This window comes from Dasypus novemcinctus, chromosome 8 (genome assembly GCF_030445035.2).
Source record: "Dasypus novemcinctus isolate mDasNov1 chromosome 8, mDasNov1.1.hap2, whole genome shotgun sequence".
Taxonomy (NCBI): Eukaryota; Metazoa; Chordata; class Mammalia; order Cingulata; family Dasypodidae; genus Dasypus; species Dasypus novemcinctus.
The window spans coordinates 15,936,620-15,963,575 of NC_080680.1; the positions used below are offsets into that span (position 1 = coordinate 15,936,620).

Here is a 26,956-nt window from a genome sequence, read left to right on the forward strand (position 1 = left end):
TTGTTTAAAATCTATTTAGTTTAGTTTTTGTTGTTGTTGTTGTTCAACAACAAGTTCTGACTTTGAATAGATCATGGTGAGGGAGCTGCTCTGCCATGTATGAAATCCCAACCCAGAAGCAGTTCATCTAGGAATGGTTTAGCACCATGTTTCCCAAGAACGTGAGGTGTGTGATGGGGAAGGGGGCGACTTCCTTTCCATTCTCACCCTGTTTTCTGGAACCAGGGACTCTCTGCACTGGAACCTGGTTCTGGTGTGCAGTGGGGGTGCTGCATATGTGGGCAGGTGCATAGGCAGGGATGGTGGGAGACCGGCTATCTGAGGCACTGCCATATCATTCCACCTGGGGGGGATTCTGATTTAGAGGCATTCAGTCATAATCCCACAGATGGTCGCTCCTCCCTGTTGGCTCCTTAGCTAAGTATTCATGTTTTAAATAATGCCAGTTAGATACTATTGGTTGTGATATTGTTGAGTTCTTCTTTGTACCTGCTTATATTTTGTCTAGTTGTTCTAACAAGTATTGAGAGAGTATGGAAGTGTCCAACTATAACTATAGATTAACTTATTCTAATTCCATCAGTTTTTGCTTCACTATTTTGCTCTGTTTGGTGTATAGATATTTAGGATTACTGTATCTTCCTGATGGATTGACCCTTTTATAATTATCTAATGTTGCTGATAATTTCCTTTCCTCTGAAGTCTTCTTTATCTGATATTCATATAGCCATTTCTGTGCTTTTGATTTATATTTGAATGTTATATATTTTTCTATTCTTTTACTTTCAACCTACTTATATGGCCATATTTAAATGAATTTCTTGTGTGTGTATGTATATATATACCAACTACGTTTTATGTGTTTTTATCCACTCTGCCAATCTCTTTTAATTGGTGTATTTAAACCATTTCATTTAATATAATTAAAATTTTTTTAAATTTATTGAAATATATCATTCATACATAAACATATATAAACAATGTATAATAGTTGTGAACTTACAAAACAAAGTTATATAACATCAAACAAACATATATAACATCTCACCCTACCACCAATAATTTACATTGTTTTTAAACCTTTTTAATGGATTATTAAAGAACACTGTCAAAATATTACTACTAAACAAAGTATTTTTCCCCTAACCAATACGATTATTATCTTTATATCATTTATATGTGAACATACACAAACAATTAAGTGTATAGTAAAAGTTGTGAACTTACATAGCAAACATGCATAACATCGCACAGGGGTCCCATACATCAACCCTCCACCAACACCTTGCACCGTCATGAGACGTTCGTTACAAACTCTAAAAGAACACTGTCAAAATCTTACTACTAATCATAGTTCTTATCTTACATCTGGTGTGTTTTTCCCCCAACCCACCCTATTATTATTTTTTAAATATATTTTTTTATGACAGAAGTTATAAACTTATAAAGCAATCATGCACATGTGCAGAATTCCCAAACAACTCTCCATCAACATACCGCAATGTGGTGTGTCATCTGCTACAGATAAAATAATATCATCTGATTATTGCCATGTCCATAGTATACATTTGGCTCATATTTTCTGTACTGCCTCAGTATCAACACAGTACATCTTTTGCATAGATGCAAGAATATTGTATTATTACTACTAACCACAGTCCATAGGTCACTCCATCTGTATTTTTCCCATGCTTCTCCACACTCCCAACACCCTGCAGTAGTGATATACATTTGTTCTAGCTAACAAAGGACACTCTTGCATCTGTACCATCAACCACAATTCTTACCCACCTCTTGGTTTACTGTGTTATCCAGTTCCTAGATTATTCTCAAGCACTCTGTCAGTTGGCATTTACATAACTAGACTACCATTTTCAGTCACATCCCCATTTATAAACTAGCTGTTACTGTGTGTTACCATCCACTCTATATATTTCCACAATTTTACAGTAAAGCTAATTAAAATTTCTACATACATTAAACATCAGTAGTCCACTCAGTCCTTCTCTTATCTCCCTTAAGAATCCACCACCTACCATCAGGTCTTGAAGATATTTTCCAATAATTTCTTTTAAAAGTTTTATGGTTCTTCCTTTTATTTTCAGTTTTTGATCCATTTTGAGTTAATTTTTGGAAAAGGTATGAGATAGGGGTCCTCTTTCTTTCTTTCAGCTAGCTATGGATGTCCAATTATTTTCGCACCATTTGTTGAATGAATTATTCTGCCTGAGCTGTGTGAGTTTGACAGGTTAGTCAAAAATCACTTGGCCATACCTGTGAGGGTCTGTTTCTGCACCATAAATTTGGTTCCATTGATCTATTGTGTCTCTCTTAAGGCCGGTACCATGCTGTTTCTACCATTATAGGTAGGTATTACGGTTTAAAGTCTGGAGATGAGGGTTCACTTGTCCTTTTTATGATGTTTCTGGCTATTCAGGACTCCTTACCCTTCCAAATAAATTTAATGATCGAGTTTTCAATTTTTTAATGCTGGTGGAATATTTATTGGGATTGCATTATATCTATATATCAATTTGAGTAGAATTGACATCTTAATGATATTTAGTCTTCCAATCCATAAGCATGGAATTGTCTTCCAGTTATTTAGGGCTTTTTTGATTTAACATTGAGTTGCAGTTTTCTGAATACAAGTGCTTTACATCATTGGTTAAGTTTATTCCTGACTATTTGAGTTTTTTTCTGTCATATTTTATTTTTACCACTCTTTTGACACTTTTAGTTACTTTTATTGAGATAATCTTCATTTCTAGACTGTCTTCCAGGCCCCTCACTCCTGTCTTTTCTTTTCAGGCTCTAGCACACCCTTTAGTATTTCCTGAAAATCTGGTCTCTTGCTTAGAAATTCTCTCAGATTCTGTTTATCTGTGAATATTCTAGTTTCACCCTCATTTTTGAAAGACAGTCTTGCTGGATATAAGATTCTTGGCTGGAAGTTTTTCTCTTGTAGTATCTTAAATATAACAGACCACTGTCTTCTTGCCGCCATGGTTTCTGTTGAGAAATCAGCACTTAATCTTATTGGATATTCCTTATATATTATGCATTGCTTTTCTCTTGCTGTTCTCAGAATTCTCTCTTTGTCTTTGGCCTTTGACATTCTGATGAGTATGTGTCTTGGAGTTGGTCTATTTGGATTTTTTCAGATGGGAGTACATTGTGCTTCTTGGACAGGGATACCTATGTCCTTCAATAGGGTTGGGAAATTTTCTACCATTATTTCTTCAAATATTCCTTCTGCCCCTTTTCTCTTCTCTTCTCCCTCTGGGACACCCATGACACGTATATTTGCACGCCTTTTGCTGTCATTTAGTTCCCTGAGACCTTGATCAATTTTTTCCATTCTTCATCTCTTCTTTTGTACATTCACTTTCAGAGACCATTTCAAGCTCACCAGTCCTTTCTTCTGCCTCCTCAAAATTGCCATTATATGATTCCAATGTTTTTTTTAATTTCATTGATTGCACCTTTCATTCCCATAAGATCTACTATTTTTCTGTGTATGCTTTCAAATTCTTTGTGCTCATCCAATGTCTTAATATCCTTAATCTCTTTAGCCATCTCATTGAATTTATTAAGGAGATTTGTTTGAAAACCTCTAATTGTCTCAACTTCTTTATGTCATCTGGAGGCTTATCTTGTTCCTATAACTGGGCCATATCTTCCTGTTTTTTGGTGTGGATTGTAATTTTTTGTTGGTGTCTTCGCATCTGGCTTACTAGAGTATTTTTTCAGGCTGCAGTTTTTCTGTTTTAGGGCTTCCTATCATTTCTCCCTTGCTGGTTATACAGTAGGAGCCAAGCATGTAGTTGGTGCTATAAGCTGTGGAGGCTCAAGCTGCCCTCATTGCACCAGGGACCAATGAAGCTTCTTCCAACTTTCTCCTTTGCCAGGGATAGGGACAGAGTCACAGCTCTGTGGAATAATCCACATGCAGGCCTAGACCATAGTTGCCCAGAAAAACTGATGAAGCTTCACATCCCTTTCTCCCCTGCCTGGTGCTGGGATGGAGCTGCAGGTGTGGGCAGCAATCTCTGCAGTGCGGATCCAAGATGACTGCAGTTGCCCTGGTAGACTTCTGATTTTCAATCTATGTCAGCCCAAGTTCCCTGCAGTTACCTATATAGGCTGGTGCAGGGCTCCTCAGCCTCCTCCCCACCAGAGGGGTGCTAAAGCTTAGGCGGGCTGCAGCCTGATCTGCATGAAAGAAACTGGTTCCTGCTGACACTTGAGAGTTTCAGTCTGCCCGGCCCTCAGTCTGGGGGTGAAGTCAGAGTGTCGGTTACTGGCCTCTTTCTGACTTGGGCTAGTTCTCACCCCAGCTGTTCCCAGGGTTATCCCTTAGCCAACCAAGTCTCCCAATCAGTAGCCGAAATTGGCAGCCAACCGTCTCCTTCTCCCCTGATTCTGGGAAATGAAGCTTCCAGTTCCAGTCACAGAGCAGCTGCTGGGGTGCTCGTGCTGCCAGAGTAGGATGATCACCGGCCTCTGCAGCTTGGCCTGTAGTTTCCAGAGAGCCTGGTGCAGGTCCCCACAGCTTCCTCCCCGCCAGAGGTGGCACTGGGGCCTAGGCTAGACCTGCATTATGATCTGGATGGGAAGAAGCCAGTACCCACCAACCCTGGGATTTTCAGTCTGCCCTACTTCTTCACATGCCAGGTGCAGAGTTAAGATGGCAGCTCCTGGCCTCTTTCTGACCTTTACAGGTTCAAACCTTAGCTGTTGTCAGGATCATACTGTAGCCCACTGAATTTCCTCATCATAGCTGAAATTGATGCCCAACCATCTCTTCCTCCCCCGTTTTGGGGAAGTGGAGCTTTCAGTTCCAGCTGCAAAACAGCTCCTGAGGTGGCTTGTGCCTCCAGTGGAGGATGAGCACTGGCCTCCATGGCGTGGAGCGCTCTATTTATGAGTCTTCTCTGCAGGTGGGCAGGCTCCTCCTTCACTCCCCCAAGGATGTTGCAAGATGCTCTTCTGCCCTCCTGGAGCCCCCAAACAGGTGGCTTCAGCTAGCTCCAGAGAGCTCTGGGTGTTTGCTCACTGCCCTGTAGCAGGAGCTGACTCTAGTAGTGCCTTACTCTGCCACCATCTTGCTGGTTCTCCTTAATATAATTTTTTATAATGTTAGGGCTTTAGTCTTTTGTTTTATTTTTTGTTCTCTTTTTCATCTGATTTTGCCAGTGAAACTTTGGTTGTTATTGTCTTTTTTTCTTTTGTATGTGGGTGTTTCTTGGTCTCACTAATCTTTGAGGGCCTAGTGCTGATACAACCCTGTTTCAGCGCTCTTAGTAGCAACAGTGTCTGACCTCACAGCAGTATCTATGGGGATGTAAAGAACCAATGCCTTTTTTATTTTTGGTCAGTTTTTCTTTTTCCTTGTGTTTTCTGGTCTGTTGGATCTGTGAGGGACCAGCATGAAAACTAACTTCAGTTTTGGCCCTGTTACCAGCAGTATTGTTTGGTTTCCCACTAACATCCACCCAGATGTAAAGAGCCAGTGTACTTTATGGTTGTTGTTGGTTTTCTTTGTTTTTGTTTTGTTTTTGTTTTTGCTTTTTTCTAGAAGATCCCTGAGGGACAAACGCTTCAATTTCAGCCTCTACAGCAGCAGCTTCCAGCTTCTTATCTATATCTACTGAAAGACTTGGAGAGGCAGTACACCTTTTATTTTTTGTGGGTTTTTTTTTTGTGTGTATGTTTTGTTTGTTCATTAGCATCTTTTCTTTCCCTCTCTCTGTTCCTTTCCTTTTTTTCTTTATTTTTTTCCCTTGGTCTGGCAGAGAGGAATATTAGAACTAGATTTTCAGAGTGAGCACGACACACAATACTCTATCTAGTTCTCAGCCAAAATCACAAAATATACAAAGATACAGCAAAATTCGGCCCAGTCACAGGAAAAAAAAGGATTTCAACAAACTATACAGGATGAAACCCAGTTGTTGGAATTAATAAATGTCTTAGATCAGCTCTCTTGAATATCCTAATTGGATCAGTGAACTAAAGGAAAACACAGAAAAAATTTAAAGTAAATCAGGAAAACAATATATGAACAACATGAGAATTTTAATAATGAGCTAGAAATCATAGAGAAGATCCAGATGATAATTCTGGAGCTGAATAGAACAGGAATTGATATGTAAAACTGAATAAGGGGTCCAGCAGCAGATCATAGCATACAGAAGAAGGGATCAGTGAACTTGGAGGTGAGACTTGACATTAGAGGAGTGGAAAGAAAAAAATCACAAAACAAAATATACAAAGCCTGAAGAGCCTCTGGGATGCCATCAGGTATACCAGTGTACATATCATAGGAGTTCCAGAAACTGAAGAGAGAGAGAGAGAAAGGGGAAGAAAGAATATTTGAAGAAATAATGACCAAAAATATATATCTGATGAACGATATCAGTATACAAGCACAAAAGCTAAACAAACTACAAGCAGGGTAAAGCCAAAGATATTCACACTGAGATACATTGTAATCAAATACTTTTTGTGACTGAGGCTCAGAGAAGTGAAGAAACTTATTCAAAGACACAGAGCTTCAAATAATGTCTTCCCTGCTGGTGCTCCTGCACTTGGGTGTGTGGGTTTCTTGTGCAGTTTAGAAGCTGACTTCAAGCAGAACTGCCTTTGTAGCTAAAAAGAGAGCCCAAGAGGAGGTTGTCTCCAGCTGATGGCGGGTGACAGAACGAGGCCGAGCCTAGCGCCGTGCCCGGTGCCTGGCCTCGATGCCACATCGACGGAGGTAATCAACGGCCGGCCTGTTTCCCTGTTTTGTTTGTGTCGGATTTTGGGGGGTTATTTAAGGTTTTATTTGGAGGCCTATTCCTACCTGAAATAGCTCAGATCTTGATCTCTCCTCAACCACTGGGCAGTCACAGCGTCGTGTTGATGTGGCATAAACCCCGTGCAAGAACGATCAAGAAGGAAGGAGAGAAGGCACAGATGACCAGTAGCAGGGACCATGGCAGATTTCACAGACGTTACAATACAGTAGGCAGATGGTGGAATAACTTCATGGCAACAGATTCCACAACCTTGAAGAAAGGACTCGGCGGGGGAGACGACAGCAGAGCCATTTTGAGATGGGAATCAGAGAGCTGCACCTCCGAGGCCAGATGAGGGCTCTGGGGTCCTGTCCTTCCTTCTCCTTTGTGGCTTTGACACACCTGATGGCATCCTTCTTAAAATTTCCTGCATTTGGCTTCTATGCAACACTCTTAAGCTCCAGACATAATGGAGCAGAGAAGAGCTGTTTTGGCTGTGCCATGTCCAGATTCTGATCCACAGAACCCGTAATCATAATAAAAGAGTTGTGTTTAACATGGGCATGCATGTAGGGTATATAGATACATTCTGATGTTTGTTGGGTATTGACACAATGGGTAGAGATTCACATGACAACTGAGGGAATGCTGGGTTCCCATCCTGGATAGCTCTTCCGTATTCCCCAGTGAAACAACTACAGTCCCCCAAGTGCAGGGGCAATGACCAATGAAGAAGGATGGTCCAGTGATGGGCCCTTGATATGGATGACTATGCTTATGAACCTGTTGTGCTTGAAATTTCAACTTGGCCTAGTGTTGCAGGGTGCATAAGAGTTACCTCCTGATAGCCTCCATGTTGCTCAAATGTGGCCACTCTCTAAGCCATTAACTCAGCATATAAATGCATTACCTTCTCCCCAGCATGGGACATGACTCCCAGGGGTGAACCTTCCTGGTGCTGAGGGATTACTAATGAGCAATGACTGGTGATGTAACTGGAAAAAGGGCTTGAATAAAAGGGGGAAGTGGTAAAGACAAATGAGTTTATATGGCTAAGAGAATTCAAAATGAGTTGGGAGGTCATCAGAGGGGTCACGCTTATGCATATCTCAGCAGGATCTCTTGGATAGCCAAAGTAGATACAAACCCAGGTTGTGGTGCTCCTGAGGGCTACAGAGACACCAAGGTCCTATGGTCATGGCAGATGGCTCCAGAGTTCAGTGCCTTGCCAGTGGGCCCTACTTTGGAATTTGTGCTTCTGAGTGTGATGAAATTGGACTCAGATTCAGATGTGACTTCTCTACACATGCCTCTTCTGTCCCTTTTATTGAACGTGTGTTTGGCACTGGAGTTGGTATATCCCCAGGAGACTTGAATCTCTGGGCTGTCCATGTGCCAGCTGGGCCCTGAGCCTCAGTGGTGTTGCAACACCTACTCTCTAGTTCGTTAGACTTACCCAGGTCAACTGACAGGAAGGTGAGGATGGACAGCCACCACACCAAGGAACCAAGAGTCTACAGCTGCAGGCATGGAAGTGCCATCCACCAGCCATGTGGGATCAAAGCCCCCTCTCAATTGAGAGATGGAAGGGGAATTGCCATCCCAGAATCCTCAGGATGGAGGAATAAAATATGGATTAGAGTAGACTTACTGGTATTCCACTATAGAATTATTGTGACTCTAGCAATGGAAGAAATTATATCACAGATGTGGAGACAGTGGCCATGGGAGTTGCTGAAGGCAGGGAGAGGGAAAAGGAGTTATGTAATTGGGGCATTTTCAGGATTTGGAGTTGTCCTGAATGATATTGCAGGGACAGATGCAGGACATTATATATCCTGCCATAACCCACTGAATGGACTGGGAGAAAGTGTAAACTACAATGTAAACTATAATCCATGCTGTATAGCATTGTTCCAAAATGTATTCACCAAATGCAGTGAATGTCCCACACTAATGAAAGAAGTTGTTGATATGGGAAAAGTGGGGAATATGGTGAATGGGGCATATGGGAACCTCCTACATTTTTTAATGTAACATTTTGTGTGACCTATGTGTATTTTTAAAAATAAGAATATTAAAAATTTTTTAAATTGATGATGCTGAAAACAAAGAGAACCTTGAAAACAGCAAGAGGGAAATGACACCACATACAAGGGATCTTTAATACAATTACTATCTAATTTCTAACTAAATACCATGGTAACCAGAAGACGGTAGGAAAACATTTCAAGTACTGAAAGAAAATAAATTGCCAACAAAGAATAATATATCTAGCAAAGCTGTCTTTTGAAAATGAGAAGGAGATTAGGACATTACAAGTGAACACAAACTGAGGGAGTTTATTACCACTAGATCTGCCTTACAAGAAATGCTAAAGGCAGTCCTTCATGTTGAAAGGAAAGGACACCAGACAGTAACTCAAAGCTATATGAAGAAATAAAGATCCCAGTGTAGGTAACTATATGGGGAATTATAATTGACAGTATTATTGCATTTTTCATTTGTGCTTGCCGTCTTTTACTTTTTTATATGGCTTTAAATTCAAATGTATAAAAACAATAGTAAACCTATTTAAATGGGCACACAATGTATAAAGAAACATAATCCAACTGTATGCTTTTCAAAAGAGACTCACTTTAGCCACAAATAGGTTGAAAGTGAAAGGGTGGAAAAATATTCCATGCAAATAGGAATTCAGAGACAGCTCAGTGGATATATTAATGTCAGACAAAGTAGATTTCAAGGCAAAAATTCTAACAAGAAACACATAAGGACATTATATGATAAAAGGTTCAATTAATCATAAAACAATTATAAATATATATGCACCTAACAACAGGACCCCAAAATATATTAAATAAATATTGACAGAGGGAGTGGATGTAGCTAAGTGGTTAAGTGCCTGCTTCCTGTATATGAGGTCCCAGGTTCAATACCTGGTACCTCCTAAAAAAATGGTTTGAAATATTGACAGAATTGGCAGGAAAAATAGACATTCCTACAATAATAGTTACAGATTTCAGTAGATCACTTTCAATATTGGATACAATATCTGGACAGAATATCTGTAAGAAAATAGAGGACTTGAACAACACTATAAACCAATTAAATCTGGCAGACATGTATAGAATATGTCACCCAATGACAGAATACATTTTTTCCCCCACATGAACATAGATCATTCTCCAGGATAGAGCTTATGGGCACAAGAGAAATCTCAAACTCAAAAATAATTGAAATCATATAAAATAACTGTCTGCTACCACAATGAAATGAAGCTAGAACCAATATCAGAAGAATTGGAAAACTTACAAATATGTGAAAGTTAAACAGCCCACTCTTCAGAAACCAATGGGTTAAAGAAGAAGTCTCAAGGGAAATTAGAAAATACCTAGAGAACACTGGTGTGGGATGTTATTGATGGGGGCACATGATTGGGAAGGAGTTCTCCAGGGCATATATGCAGGGTACATAAAAATGTTTGGATATTTTCATAGTGGTTACAGTTAAAAACAACAACTGAGGGAGTCCTGAGTTCCTAGCCAGGGGAGCTCTATCACATTCCCCAGTGGAACAGCAACAGTCCCCCAAGTGCAATGACAAAGACCAATAAAGGATGATCCAACAATGAGCCCTTGATACTGATGACTATGCTTATAAGCTTGTGCGCCTGAAATATGAACTAGGCCTAGAGCTGCAGGGTGCCTAAGAGTTACCTCCTGAGAGCCTCCATATTGTTCAAATGTGACCACTCTCTAAACCAAACTCAGCATGTAAATACATTATCTTCCCCCCTGCATGGGACATGACTCCTGAGGATGAGCCTCCCTGGTACCTAGGAATTACTACCAAGCACCAGCTGATGATGTAACTAGAAAAAGACCTTGAATAAAAGGGTCAACTCAGACCAGCAGAATATCTTAGCCTACACAAAATATCAGGTGTTAAAAACTGCTTTTTGACCTTGAATAAAAGGGGAAAATGGAAAGGACAAATGAGTTTATATGGCTATGAGTATCCAAAAAAGAGCCAGGAGGTCAGCAGGGGGTCATGCTTACACAAGCCTCAGCAGGGTCCCAGAGACAGCCAAAGTAGACACAACCCCAGGTACTGGTTCTCCTGAGGGCTACAGAGACCCATAGGTTCTGTGGTCATGGCAGATGGTTCTGGAGTTCAGTGCCATGTCAGTTGGCCCTACTTTGGAGTTTGTGTTCCTGAGTGTGATGGAGTTGGACTCAGATGTGACCTTTCTACATATGCGTCTTCTGTCGCTTTTACTGCACTTGTGGTTGGTGCTGGGGTTGGTGTCTATTCAGGAGATCTGAATCTCTGGACTGTCCATGTGACAGCCAGGCCCTGAGCCTCAGCAGACTTGCAACTCCTACCCTCTGGTTTATTGGACTTACCCCGGCCAGCTAACAGGGAGGTGAAGAAGGTCAACCACCACACCAGGGAGCCAAGAGTGCCTACAACTGCAAGTAGGAGATTGCATCCATCATCTATGCAGAATCTAAGCCCCCTGTTGATATAGAGGTGGAGTGGACATAACCATCCCAGGGTCCACAGGATGGAGAAATAGAGTATGGATTAGCGTGGACTTACTGATATTTTATTATGGAACCATTGTGATTAGTAATGGAAGAAATTGTAGCATTGATGTAGAAAAAGGGGCCACGTAGCTGCTAAGGGTAGGGAGAGGAAGAAGAGATATGATGTGGGGGCATTTTCAGGACTTGGAGTTGTCCTGGGTGGTGCTGCAGAGACAGATGCTGGACAATGTATGTCCTGCCATGACCCACTGGGTGGACCTGGGGAGAGTGTAAACTACTGTGTAAACCACTATCCATGTGGTGCAGCAGTGCTCCAAAATGTATTCACCAAATACAATGAATGTCCCATGATGATGAAAGAGGTTGTTAATTTGGGAGGAGTGGGGTGAGAAAGGTGGAGGGTATGTGGGGACCTCTTAAATTTTTTGAATGTAACATTTAATAAAAAATAATGGGAGGGAAAAAAAAGAAAAGAAAATACCTAGAGATGAATGAAAACAAAAACTCAACATACCAAAACTTATTTTAGAAAAGCAGAAAGATTTAAAATCAATAACCTACCCTCATATCTTGAGGAACTATGGAAAGAAGAGAAAAGTAAACCCAAAGTTAGCAGAATGCTAGAAATAATTAAGATTAGGGTGGAGATAAATGAAATAGAGAAAAGAGAACTGAGAAAATCAATAAAATTAAGAGTTCTTTGAAATAAAATAAAATTAATAAACCCTTTAGCTAGAGTGACACAGAAAGAGAAAGGACATAACTAAATTCAGAAATGAGAAAAGTGACTTTACTATGGAATTTGAAGAAATATAATTATGAGAGACTATTGTGAATACTGACAAATTAGATAATCTAGACAAAATGGAAAAATTCTTAGGAACACAAAAATGACTTATATTTATGCAAAATGAAACAAAACTATAGCAAATACAGAGATTGAACCAACAATCAAAAACCTTCCACTAAAGAAAAGTTGAGGACCAGATGGCTTCACTGGTGAATTTTACCAAACATTTAAAGAAAATGAACACAATTCCTTCACAAATTCTTTCAAAGAATTCAAGAGGAGGGAACATTTCCTAATGCATTCTCTGAGGCCAACAACACCTGAATTCTAAAGCTTGATAGATAAAAAAAAACTGCAGACCAGTTTCCCTTATGAATATAGATGCAAAAATCCTTAAGAAAATACCAGCAAATCAAATCCAATAGAACATTAAGAAGATTATACACCATGACCAAGTAGGATTTATTCCAAGAGATGTAAAGGTGGTTCAACATATGAAAATCAGTCAGTGTAAAATATTACAGAAATATAAAGAAGTAAACTGACCCACGTGATGATCTCAATAGGCACAGAAAAAGCAAGTGGTAAAATCCAGCACCCATGACTTATTAAAAATACCAGTGAACAAGGAATAGAAGGGTACTTCCTCAGTATGGCAAAGGTGTTTATGAAAAACCCACAGCTAACATCATTTTCAGTGGTGAAAGACTGAAAGCATAATCAGGAACAGACAAGGATGCCTGCTTTCACCACAGCTATTCAATATTGAGTTAGAAGTTCTATCCAGAGTAACTAGGCAAGAAAAAGAAGTAACAAGTATCCTGGCTGGAAAGTAAAAAATAAAACTAAATCTATTTGCAGATGATATGACTTTATATAAAGAAAATCCAAAATAATCTACAAGAAAACTAGAGCTAATAAACAAATCCAGCCAAGTACAGGGTACAAGATCAATACAGAAAATTCAAATGTGTTTCTATGTACTAGCAATGAGCAATCAAAGAGGAAACTAAGAAAATTATTTTTTTAATTAAATAAGAAAAGATTTTTTTTTCAGAGACAGAAAAGGTGATCCTCCAATTCCTGTGGAGCTACAAGAGGCCCCGAATAACCAAAATAATTTTAACGAACAAGAACAGAATTGGACAATTCAAACTTCCTGATTTCAAAATTTACTACAAAATTACAATAATCAAAACATTGTTCCTGCATAGGAATAGACAAATAGACAAGTGGAATAGCAGTATTGAAAGTCCAGAAGTAAACCCCATACATCTATGGCCAACCAGTTTTCAACAATGATGCTAGGTACATGCAATGGGGAAAGAATAGTCTTTTCAACAAATGTTTGGAAAACTGGATGTCCACATGCAAAAGAATGAAATTGGAACCTACCTCACATAATATATAAAAATTAACCCAAAATGGATCAGTGACCTAAATATAAGAGATATAAGACCATAAAATCCTTAGAAGATAACGCAGGGACAAGACCTGGGCATTCTGTTCAAAAAGCTCAAGAAACAAAAGAAACAATAGATAAATGGAGCTTCATCAAAATTAAAAACTTTTGTGCATCCACAGACATTATTATTGACCCAGCAATCCTGCTACTAGGTATATACCCAGAAGAATTGTAAGCAGGGACTCGAACAGATATTTGTACACCAATGTTTGTGGTGGGATTATTCACAATTGCCAAAAGGTGGAAGCAACCCAAGTGTCCATCAACTGATGAACAGATAAAGAAAATATGGTGTACACATACAGTGGAATATTATTCAGCTGAAAAAAAGGAATGACATCCTAATGTATGCAACAACGTGGAGTAACCTTGAGGACATTATACTAAAATAAACCAGACACAAAAGACAACTATTGTATGATCTCACTGATAGGAACTAATTATAATAAGCAAATTTTAAAAAAAAAGGAAATTCATAGAATTAGTATCTAGAATATAGGTTACCAGGGGATACATCGGAGTTAGAGAATGTGGAGCAGATGCTTAATTTGTACAGAATTTCTATTTAATTGATTGTGGAGATTTGGAAATGGACGGTGGTGATGGTGGCATATTATTGTGAATGTAATAAACAGCACTAAATTATATGGGTGAATCTGGTTAAAAGGGGAAACTTTTTATTGTTAATTTTTAAAAAATAAACTTCATTTTAGAGTAGTTTTAAATTACAAAAAAGTTACATTGAAAGTATAGGGGATTCCCATGTAACTCATCTTCTCCCCTCCCAGATTTCCCGTACTATTAACATCTCACATTAGGTGTGGTACATTTGTTACAACTGATGAGCCCATAGTGAGGCATTACCACTAGCCAAAGTTTATAGTTTACATTATGGTTTACAGTTTGCACTGTAGTTTTATAGCTTTTGACAAAATGTATAGTGACCTATATCTGCCATTGCAATATCATGCAGAACAATTTTAATGCCCTAAAAATGCCCTATGCTCCACCTTTTCTTCCATCTGCACCCCAAAAGTGGAAACATTAAGTTCTATATTATAATAGAATAAAATTAAAGGATAATACATAGAACTGCATATAATATGGTGAACTTTATTGTAGACAATGGACTATAATTAATAGTTCAAGTATAAGAATGTTTCATGAATCATAACAAATGTACAATACCTAATACTAGGTGTTAATAATAGGAATGTATATGGAAAAAATACACCTAATGGAAACTACGGATGATAGTTAATAGTACTATTTTAATAAATTTTCATCAATTGTAACAAAGGTAACTACTGTTTAAAAAAATTAGCACAGGGAAGCAGATGTGGCTCAAGTGATAAGGCCTCCACCTAGCATATGGGAGGACCCAAGTTCAATCTCTGGGACCTCCTTGTGAAAAAGAAGAAGAGAAAGCATGCCTGTCCGGTGAGCCAGTGCCCGCGCAATGAGCCAAGTGCCTGTGTGGTGAGCCAGGTGCCTACGTGAGTGCCCGTGTGGTGAGCCATGCCCGTGCAAGTGAGTCACACAGCAAGATGATGATGCAACGAAAGAGACGAAGGAGAGAGTCAAGGTGAAGTGCAGCAGAGATCAGGATCTGAGGTGGTGCAATTGACAGGGAACCTCTCTACCCATCAGAGGTCCCCAGGATCAAATCCCTCTGAATCCTAGAGGAGAAAGATGATAAGACAAAAAAGAGAAATAAATACAGACAATCATGTAGCAAATGGACAAAGACATCAAAAACAGCAGGGCAGGGGAGGGGGAGGGGAAAATAAATCTTTTTAAAAATTAGCACAATAAACACAAAAATTAGCATGATTTTTTAAAAAGTGCTGTCATCAGTTGTAACAAATGTTTCACACCAAGGTTGGTGATGGGGTGGTATATGGGAATATGCTATTTTATGCTTGATTAGTCTGTAAACTCACAATTTCTCTAATTAAAAATAAAAATAAATTCTGCATTAAAAAAGGTTGGTCAAAGGGCTGGGTCCTTTTTCCGTAGAGGATGTGCAGAAGTCCCATAAACAGAGAAGTGGATGTGGCTCAGGCGACTGTGCTCCCGCCTACCACAAGGGAGGTCATTGATACGGATCCCAGTGCCTCCTAAAAGAAGAGAGTGTGTTGGCATGATGGGCAGGCACAGTAAATTGACATAATGAGACACGAGAAGAAAAAACATAATGAGAGACTCAAAAAAGCAGGGAGCAGAGGTGGCTCAAGCGATTATGTACTTCCCTTCCAGAGATTCTGGGTTTGGCTCCCTGTGCCTCCTAAAGAGACAAGGAAGACAAACAGACACAACAAGTGAAAAATAACAAGGGGGTGGGGATAAATAAATAAATAAAATACATCTAAAAAAAAAGTCCCGTAAGCATATGAAAAGATGCTCTCAATATATTGGCCATTAGAGAAATGGAAATCAAAACTACAATGAGATAACATTTCCCACTCACAAGAATGGCTATTACTAAAACCAAAAAAATAAGTGTTGGAGAGGATGTGTAGAAATTGCAACTTCGGTGCATTGTTGTTGGGAATGTAAAAAAGGGGAGCCAGTGTGGAAGGCAATCTGGAAATTCACAAAAAGTTAAATATAAAATTATCGTTTGACCTGGCAATTCCACTTTTAGGTATAGAAGAAAAGAATATAAAAACAGGGTCTCAAACAGATACTTACACATCAGTGTTCATAGCAGCATTATTCACAAGAGCCAAAAGCCGTACCCAAGTGTCCATCAACGAATGAATAAACAAATGTATGCACACAATAAAGTAGTATTTGGCCTCAAGAAACAATGGCATTCTGAGACATGCTGCAACATGAATGAACCTTGAAAACTTTATGCTATGTGAAATAAGCAGGGCATTAAGGACAAATTTCATATATCACTTATAAAAAGAGATCTAGAAATAGCAAATGCACAAAGCAGAAAGTAGATTAGAGTTTACAGGGGGAAGGGGGAGTAAACAAACAACAGATAAAACCAAAACCATTACCACCACCGCAGAGAAATGATGTACTATTTTTAATAAGATTTTTTTCCTCCAAAATATACTTTTAAAAGTAAATGTTTAGTGGGACCTGTTAAATCATGTTAAAGTTATTGAAAATAAGTTCCTAAATACCATGTTCCTGTTCCCCAATCCTGATCCTTCACATTGAATAGAAATTTGTATTTACAGGGATCAGTGTCATTCCAGGATGTAACCGTAGACTTCAGCAGGGAGGAGTGGCAACAACTGGACCTTACTCAGAAATGCCTCTACAGGGATGTGATGCTGGAAAACTATTTCAACCTGATCTCAGTGGGTAAGCACAGTTCGGCTGGGTATAATACACTGTTCTTAATTCAGCATATTTTCTTTCTCAGTGGAATTTCTAAAATCTGTGGGATTTCTGAGGTATGTGTTAATTCCAGAGACTGCAGGACATCTGCAGTGAATAATGGTGTTTCCTTATTTTGTCCATGTTCTTAATGATCTCTTTTGGGCATTAAGAATGTAACAGTTATCAGTGAACTTTTCTGAAAAAAACAATTAGAATGCTTCATTTTATGACCTCTGAAACCAAGTCCTCTGTCATTTTTTGTTAATAGGGTATCAAGTTCCTAAACCGGAAGTCATTTTCAACTTGGAACAAGGAGAAGAGCCATGTGTGTTGGATGGAGACATCTCATCTATGAGCTGTCTAGGTGAGTAGGGAGCCAAGGTCATAGAGATTGTGCAATGGAACTGCCACTCTTCTGGGAGAGGCTGACCACTTTGAAGGAACTGCTTGAATACAGCTGATATTGGTCACTCAGCTATCTAAACACCAGCCCTACTTAAAGGTCCTTCCCATATCAGTTGTCTTTTTTGCTTGAATTTTTAGGAGAGGGCATGCTATGTAATTTCTGGTACTATGTATTGTATCTTACCCTACATCATCTAGGATCCTTCTTTCTTGCTTTTACTCCCTTTCCCTGGCGTTTTTATTCTTTTTACTTACTGCCAACAAGGCCTTAGATACTTTTCTTCCACATTCAGATACATAAAGATTTTTTTTTTAGGGGATTAGTCCTGGGACCTTGTGCATGGGGAGCAGGTGCTCAACCACTACACCTACTCCCCTAATTTATCTATTTTGATACATAAAAAAGTTTTCTACTTCATGTGCAGAAGATTGAGTTAATTATAGCTCTCAGTCTAGTAGAATATCATCATTAATGTGTTTCAGGGCCCCCTCTTATTTTTTTTTCTTTTATTCCCACTCCACATGCTCCAATTTTGTCCTTCCCATATGCAACTGCTCTAACGTAGTTGGCATGTTTGTTGTCTGTCATAGGATTTGTGGGGTATTTTCTAAAATATAAACTGTTGGTATTTTTAATTTATAGAAATAGGACTATTCTGTATATCCTACTCAGTTTCTTATTTTTTTCCACTAAAATTGGTCCATGTCACACTAACTTGGTCCATGCTGCAATGTGTTTGTCTAGTGTATTGCTTTTAACTGCCGCAAAGTATTCAATAGTGTAGATATGTACATTTTGCTTGTACAGCCTCTCAGCTACTAAAGACAGTGATAGTTTTTATGAATTATTCTAATGGGAAGTGAGGGTTTCTCAGGTTGCTTTATCCTTGGTTAGAGTGATATTTAACTTGTTAATGTATAACCACATTATATTCTGGATTGGTTATATTATCTACAATTCATTTATTGTACAAGGGTATCGGTTTCTGCACATCCCTGCCAATACCTTGCATTAGCCAGATTTCCAATGATTTGTCTAATGTAATAGGCTTTAAAATCTAATTATTGTTTTATTTGGGTTGTTCTCATCATGAGTCTTGTAAGAGAATCTGAGTTTTTTTTTTTCAATATTTATTTTATTTATTCCTCTCCCTCCACCACTTACACTCTGCTGTCTGCTCCCTGTGTCCATTTGCTCCATGTTCTTCTGTGTCCATTTGCTGCATATTCTTCTGTGTCTTCTCTTTAGGAGGCACTAGGAACTGATCCCGGGACCTTCTGACGTGGGACAGAGGCCCTCAATAGCTTGAGCCACCTCAGCTCCCCGGTTTGTTGTGTCTCTCACTGTCTCTCCTCAGTGTCTCTTTTTTGTTGCATCATCTTGTTGCATCACCTCGCCATGCGGGCCAGCTCGCTTTCACCAGGAGGACCCGGGAACCGAACCTGGGGCCTCCATATGGTGGACGCTTGAGCCACATCTGCTTCCCCTGACTTCATTTTTGATGTTTTACTGTTAACGTCTTCTAAGTCTCACCCTTCCACTTCCCCTCCTCTCCCTCATATACGGGAAGCTGAAAAGAAAGCCTGGGTGCTCTCCCTTGGCACCAGTAGGAGATTCAAACCACACATGGAAACCCTCAGCTCAGTCCACCCCCTAACCACCATAAAATCCTCAAGCCAGTCTGTTTCCCTGCTCTCTCAAGCCATTTCCACATCTGCTTGTGAGTTACCTGCTCTTCACAGAAAGTCCCATCATGTGAGTAATAAACCTTCTCATACCTTCTTCTCAATTTTTTGTTTTGTTTTATTGTTTTGTTTTTCTCATACCTTCCTGATGTGTGTGTTGCATCATCACTCTCGACATCTGAATGAAATTTCAGATTCAAAATACTGTGAGCAGGATGTCTGGATGAAGACTGTTACCACAGTGGGTCTTTCTTCTCTTGCTTTGGCTTGCCAGCTGACTCTGTTGCTGCTAATGAGCATTTTGAGTTGCTTCTTTGACCTGTATTGATTTTCTGCTATATTTGTTGGGTCCTGTGGGCCTCTGTACTATATTTAACCAACTAAGTTGGAAGTTATAATTGGCATTCAGGGACTTGATGTGGGATTGGGGTGCTGTGTCATGTGTTTCAACCTGGACCTTTCTGTATGTCTCAGATTGAATCATGTGTCTTAATTACAGCATAAGCTGTGACCAATGATAGGTCTGAGAGAACAAGTCTTACCCTGTGACCATTGATTGTGTGTCTCAACCAGGCACTGGCCCCCACTGGATAGAGCACCTGGGGGAAAGACCAGTGTGTATATGTGCCCACGCTTGTGTGGAAGAAGGGCAGTTACAATGTGGCACGTGCTGTACCATGTGAAACTCCTAAAAGCAGATTGCTCCCTTGGATCTTACAAAATGGCACTCTTGTGATACAGCCAAGGGATTAATTCAACCATTGCCATGGGAGAAGCCCCTTACCTTGATGATACTGATTTGCTTTACCCTAATGATACTGATTTGTGGCCCTATAGAAAAATAAACTTTAATTATGAGCAGGGTAGAGAGGACCTCTGAAGTATATCTAGCAATTACTAAAAAAGAGAGAGAGAGACAGAGAGAAACCTGAATTTAAGGAGAGGAAACCAAGAAACCCAAAACAGGAGGTCCCCAATTTAATCCAATTGGAAATCCAAAATTTACTAAAAGAATTTACACAATAAAAAAAGATGAAAGAGCACTGATTAGCTTTTGTGCCCACCTCCTCCCCCCGCATGACTGATTTTGTTTTACTGCCCCTCCAGTGGTTCAACCAGTGCTTCATGGGCCAGAGCCCCCATGTTAGCATAGACTATCTGGCATGGCTGAAGGCTCCCGGATAAACAAAGGCACTTAAGGCCAAAGCCTCTCTTTGGGCAAGGTTAATTCTTTGCTACATAGCACCTCTACAACATAGGTTCTGCATTAGCTTAAATATCTACTGAAATGCAACAATTGGCAAAATTTCATGGCCTTAATCAATACTGGGGTGCAAATTACAGTTATACCGGGGATCCCACTAAATTTAAACATGATACCTCCTATAATCTTAGGAAGAGTTACTGAGTATAAAATGTCGGACAAACAGGTATTTCTCACCTTTAATATCAGAACTATTATTATCTTGCCTGAATTCGCCATTATCATATAGTGTCCCTGGATGCCCTAACCCAGTGAATAATAAACTAAAATTAAATCTTTGAACTTACAAATTGGCTTAGAAAAATGAGACCCCAGGGATCTCCCCCTCCACCCACTGCCAGTTAAAATAGTTAATATGGTCCAGTGTAAATCCAAGGAGGGCCTTCAAGGATTGAAATCCATTATATAACACTGATCCAGGGAAGTGGATTTGGCCTAATGGATAGGGTGTCAGCCTACCACATGGAAGGTCCAAGATTCAAACCTAGGGCCTCCTGACCCATGTAATGAGCTAGCCTATGCGCAGTGCTGATGCGTGCAAGGAGTGCCATGCCACGCAGGGGTGTCCCCCGCAAAGGGAGCCCCACACGCAAGGAGTGCTCTCCATAAGGAGAGCCACCCAGTGTGAAAAAAGTGCAGCCTGCCCAGGAATGGCGCCGCACACACAGCTGATGCAGCAAGATGACGCAACAGAACGAGACATAGATTCTAGGTGCTGCTGACAAGAATACAAGCAGACACAGAACACACAGTGAATGAATACAGAGAGCAGACAACTAGGGGGTGGGTGGCGGGGAAGGGGAGAGAAATTAAAAAAAAGAAAAGAAGTAACATGATGTGACTTTAAAAAAAATAAAAAGACTGATCCAGAAAAGGGGTGGTTATCTTAATTACCACTGTTAAATATTTTGCTATTATAATTTTGGCTAATACATTCTGTTCAGTGTCTGTTTCAACAGTCTCTTGGCCACAGTTTGCCTTCACCTTTTAAGGGATGCAATATACTTATACTTGGTTATGAATGGGGTACCTCAACAGCCGCGAGATCTGAACTGCATCTTCCTTTTTCCAGGAGTACAGGTATCACATTACATTGATGACATCCTCCTCTAAGAATGTGCTTTGGACACTCATTCAGAATATACAAATACTCACAAAGGAGCTTACAAAAAGAGGATGGACCATTGTCCCAAACATAATGCAAGTCCCTGCCACCTCAGTTAAATTCCTGAAAATTATTGTTGAGGGCAGTGCTAGCCTTTACACCATTAAGGAACATTTATTGACCCTCTCAGTACCCACTATGTTAAAACAAGCCTTATCAGTATCTCAGGCTGCTATGACAACTACCACACAATAGGTTGTCTGAAACAATGGGAATTTATTGTCTCATGGTTTCAGAGGCTGAAAGGCTTGCTTTCTCTTGGGGTAGTAGCATTGTGGCTGGCTGACAGTCCTTGCCCATCACATGGCAATGCCTCTCCTTTCCTGGTTCCTGCTGGCTTCCTGGTTCTTCTCTTGGTGAGGCCTTCAGTAATAGGATTGAAACCCATTCTAATTAAGCTGGTGATACTTTCTAAAAATAACATCTTTAAAAGATCTTACAGTAGGTTCACAGGAAGGAGAATAAGATTAAGAACATGTTTTCTTGGGTATATAATCCAACCTGCCACACATGTCAACATCTTTGAGTCCTTTTTGGGTTCTGGAAGTGACATATTCCTCATTTACAAATATTACTTAAATTCATTTATTTTACTTGAAAAGTGGCCCATCCTGAATGTGGACCCTCCAACTAAAAGCTCTAGAATTGGTTCAGGTTGATGTCAACTGGCATTCTCAGTAAAGCGCTCAGAGACTTTCATTGTAGAGGATTTAGCAACCTCCTCTCAAGACTTCTGGAGTCTCTAAACCACGCACACTGGTCAGAAATTGCCCATGGGCTTCTGATACAATAAACAGTACTCCTTGGCCCCATGCTGTATGCCAGTACAGTGGCAATTGCTGGACACCTGCTGGGCTCTTCTAAAACAGAGGCTTTCCCAGGCCCTGAGTCTAATACCCTCCATGCCCAGCTACCCATTAGGTCTTGTGTCATGAAAGCAACATTCCACAAGCTTGGCACAGCTATATCTCCTTGCTGCAGGATAAAACCAAACCTGGATCTTCTGATGTATCCTATCTACAGGAGGGGATGGCTCTCCCTTGTCCTTGATCCTTTGCCGTATGCCAAAGGCTTAGAATCAGGAGGTCCTCCTTCTCCTATCTCTTGGAAACTAGGGAATCTTTTATGATTAACTGATTGAACAAGAAAAGGAATCTGTCTACTTTGTGGACAAAATCACCACCCTCATATATGATAGAACTCCCTGGAGAGCTGATCCTTTTCATTCCTTAACTGTACATCCATGATAAAAGACAAGGCCAAGGGGCAGTACAATTGGCCAAATTTCAAGCAGTCATCTTGGCACCGATTACCCTGACCCAGCAGTCAGCCCCATCTGCACATTTTTATAGACACATGAGCCATTACCATTTGATTTGGCCAGTGGCTGCAATAGTTACCTGTCTAAGTTTGCATTCTTTGGGGTGAAGATCTCTGGAAATCTCTTGCCTTTTAGATACCTAAAATATAAATCACGTTTGCATGGGTGTCTGTACATCCTAAAGACACAAGGGAGGCCTCCCCAAGACATTTCTTATCCCTTTGGTGTTCCATCATCAGTAGTGGTCAAGGCACTCATTTCACTTCTCAGACACACTGCTGAGCTTTGAACAGATATTCAAAGGTACTTTCACCTTCCTTATAGGTTTTGGGCTGCAGGCCTCATAATGGCTTCCTTAAATAAGTTCAAATTCATTTAAATGAAACATGGTACATCTCAATCATCAGTCACATCAGGGGTGAACTGTAATGGAGAGTGACTACGTTTTTTGATGTTTGACTGCTAACAGCCTCATCCCTCCTTCCCCTTCTGCCCCACTTCTGGGCAAGCTGATAAGAAAGCCTGGATGCACTGTCCCTTGGTGAATTTCAAACTATGTGCAGGAAACCTCAGCTTGACCCTGTCTTCTAACCACCATAAAAACCTAAAGCCAGTCTCCTTCCCCTGCTCTCTCAAGCCATTTTCAGAGTTGCTTATGGGCTACCCTATTCTCCCCAGAAAGGCTCATTTTGTGAGTAATTAGCCTTTCATATCTTCCTTGTGTGTGTGTGCATGTCATCATATGTTTTAATGAGTCAAATTTTCGGTGGGGGTCCATCCTGTTTCTGCATGATGACTACAAACATATCTGTTTTCCTAGTGATGCTCATTTTGTGAACTGCTTCTTTATATTTTTTTCCAATTCAAAATTGAGTGTTTCTCTCTCATTTCCTTCTTGATTTGCATTTATTTTATTATTTTTCTTACATTATAAGCCTTTCTTCTCTTTTTTCCCCCATAACCAAGGTGCCTCTATCGACCCTGTCTTCTGTTCTTTGATCTCTTCTTATAGGTCTCAAAGTTAATCCATTTGAAGACTTAACCATTTTTTTCCTATTCTTATGACACCTGTACTGACATACCAACCCCTAATTTCATCAGTACTCTAATTGCATGTTGACTGTGTCTGTGATATGACCTGTTTCATCCTCAGTATAATAGTAATTGGAATTATCACTCCCCTTGCATTAGAAATGAACATCATCTTCAACATTTGATTACTTTCTATTGTGGTTTTTTACTTTTCCATCTGATCCATCTTCTCATGTAGTTTATTCTGCTATACCCTTTAAATGCCCTCATTTTCTTAATTCCCAGTGATATTGCCTAATACTTGGTCTGTAGTTTCTCATGCTTGAATTATTCTAACCCTATTTGGATGTGCAGATCCTTTTTTTTAAAAAAAAAAAAAAGCTAGTTCATATTAGATGCTACTGATAGATTTCACTATTTAAAACACTGTATTTTTGTTACAGGTATATGGAGCAAAACTAATGCGACTACCTATTATCTAACATATAACAAATTTTTTCACTGGGTTTGTAAACTAAAGAGAAAACATGGTCTCATTTACTGTTTAGATTTGTCTTCTTAGTTTACATAACCGTATCTACTCCATTTTAATGCTTCTTTTTCATTGTTCTTCGTGCATATGAACCTTTGATTATTTTGTGATCTGTCTGCCTATTTTGATAATACACATACCTATACTTTGTGCTCACGTTTCATCTGCACCATGAATTGGACCCAACTATTAATATTACAGCATTCTCCAATCTGCAGACATTCAGAGAAAACTACATATGTGAATATAATAATGTTACAACTGAAGTTTTACTCCTACTTTTGTTAATGTCTGTGTAGAAAATATTTAACAAAATTAAATTATTGAATTCATGGGACAGTTAAGAAGATGTTGATTTGCTCTGTTTCAGAAGGTTTTTAAAATTTTTATTTTGAAGCAATTCAAAGGGTCATGGAATGTAATTGGAAAAGGAAGATAACTGCATGAAATGTTTAGTTTCAGCCTTGTGCATTATTCATTTCTTTTATGGTACAAGTCTATGCACATTTAAGAATCAATATAAGTGACTCAGGTTATCTGTTGTTTTTTGTTTGTTTGTTTCAAGTTCAAAGAAAAGAGTTGTGGTTAGATGGGTTTTCAGAGCATAGACCCTTACATGATCCATGCGGAACAATGGATTTTGAATTGGAACAGAGCGGGGAAAAGGAAAAGTATATGTTCGGATTTGTTAATAAGCTGGATTTTAGCAACTAGTGGAAAGATAGTTTGCATACACATGTATTTTTGGCCTGAATTATGAATTACCTAATTGAATCAGTGTTGACAGGGGAATTATATGTAAGTAAACTTTTTGTCACAGGACCAGATATTTTACATTGAACATTGGTGGGTAGGAATGTAAATATAGTCAGGCATAGTGAGAGATGTATAGGCCAAGGTGAGAAGTTGCAAAAGATCCAAACCCATATTTAGGAATCCAGTATTAGGTGACCTCAGGATTATTGAAAGCTTTTAATGTGTGTGAGTAAAAATGTAATATAACAGTAATATTTAATACTATAATGGTGTCCAACATGACAAGACCCTAGAGACAGAATTGAATGGATATGAAATCAAGCTGTGTCTATATTAAAAATCTCTAGTAGAATAAGGTAATAGTTTAATCTGTTTTAATCTATTTTTTTACATAAATATTTCCTGAGGATCTACTGTCTGATATACTGTCCTAGAATTAGGAATATTAGTGGTTTTCCTTCTGAGAAAGAATGGTATATTCGAGTAAAGCCAAGCTCCTGTAACAGAGACCCTCAAAACAGTAACTTAGAGAATATAAACTTTGACCCCTCACATGACATTCTGAGGTAAGTGGGCCACATCCACCAGACAACTCTGCCTTTAATGGCCATTCAGGGACATTTTCTAATGTCATTGCACCATCATTCTCTAGGGTAGGGGTTGGCAAACTTTTTCTGAAAAAGGGTCAGATAGTAAATATTTTAGGCTTTGCATGTCATATGTCCACTGTCACAACCCATTTCTGCTTCAGTAGCCTCTAAAACAGCCATAGACCATACATTGACAAATGGATGTTATTATATTTCAGTGAAATTTTATGGACACTGAAATTTGAATTTCATGTCATTTTCACATGTCCTGAAATATTCTTCTTTTGGTTTTTTCCCCAACCATTTAAAAATGTAGCAGCTATTGCTAGCTTTTGAGCAGAGGCCCAGATTTGACCCTGTTTGTGGACTTCTGCACCCTAGGGCACTGCCAGCTGCATTTTGCTGCATGATGCCAAGTCTAGATAGAGCTGGTGGGAAGGGAAGAAGGTTAGAGGAGACACACTCTCTTCCTTATGACATTGGCCCAGTAGCAACAAATAGAATTTTTGTTTGCTCCTACTTGATTGTTGAGAAATTTCTTTGGGTCTACTGAATGGCAATGAGGTTGAAAACCAGAGTTCTGTGAAGAAGCCATGTAGTGTGAAGGAAGGGGCCTGATTTTGGAAAAACATCCAGTTTCTGTCTCAGATGCTGGCCCTTTCTCCTGATATATGCTTTCTGTTAGAGGCATGTATCTCTGCAACCCAAGACCTGTGGGAAAAAATTGAATCATAGATATCCATTTATAGTTTGTCTTAGTGGGGATGACTGAGGTTACAATAGTTTTACTATAGACATAAATAAATTAGTATTTGGGCCACCATGGCTAATAGGGAAAAGAGAAAGCAGGGGGATACATGAAGATTTAAGATGAGAGATCGGAAGGATCTAGACTCAGACTTCTTTTAAGCCAGAGTTTGTTGGTTTATTCTCTGACACTTTTCTATGTAGTTCTACTACACAAGTAGACCTGATTTGCTTGGGTTTGAATCTCTTCTTCCTTAATTCCTAAACATTCAATTTGGGCAAATTATTACCTTCTGAGGCTCAATTTCCTCATCTATAAAATAGTGAAAGTAATATTACCAGCAGCAAAGGATTTTGATGGTATTCAAAGTAATTAGTATAGAACTGAGAACAATGCCTGGCATATCTAAATGCTGTGTTTATTATAGTAAATTTAATATAAGTACTCATTTTATTATATTATCTTATTGTTTTATCCATATAAGTTTGCTGTTGCATTTGGGTATTTTGTATATGTATT

At 39.3% G+C, this 26,956-nt stretch overlaps 1 protein-coding gene across 2 annotated transcripts in view; it reads left to right on the forward strand.

The window, feature by feature from the left end:
• ZNF484 (zinc finger protein 484) overlaps positions 1–26,956 on the forward strand; it is a 71,013-nt gene that overhangs the window by 36,799 nt on the left and 7,258 nt on the right. For both annotated transcript variants that reach the window (XM_058301486.2, XM_012522854.3), the window contains 2 exons: positions 16,794–16,920; positions 17,207–17,302. In XM_058301486.2, the coding sequence (XP_058157469.1) occupies positions 16,794–16,920; positions 17,207–17,302 (223 nt within the window). The remainder of the gene's footprint in view (positions 1–16,793; positions 16,921–17,206; positions 17,303–26,956) is intronic.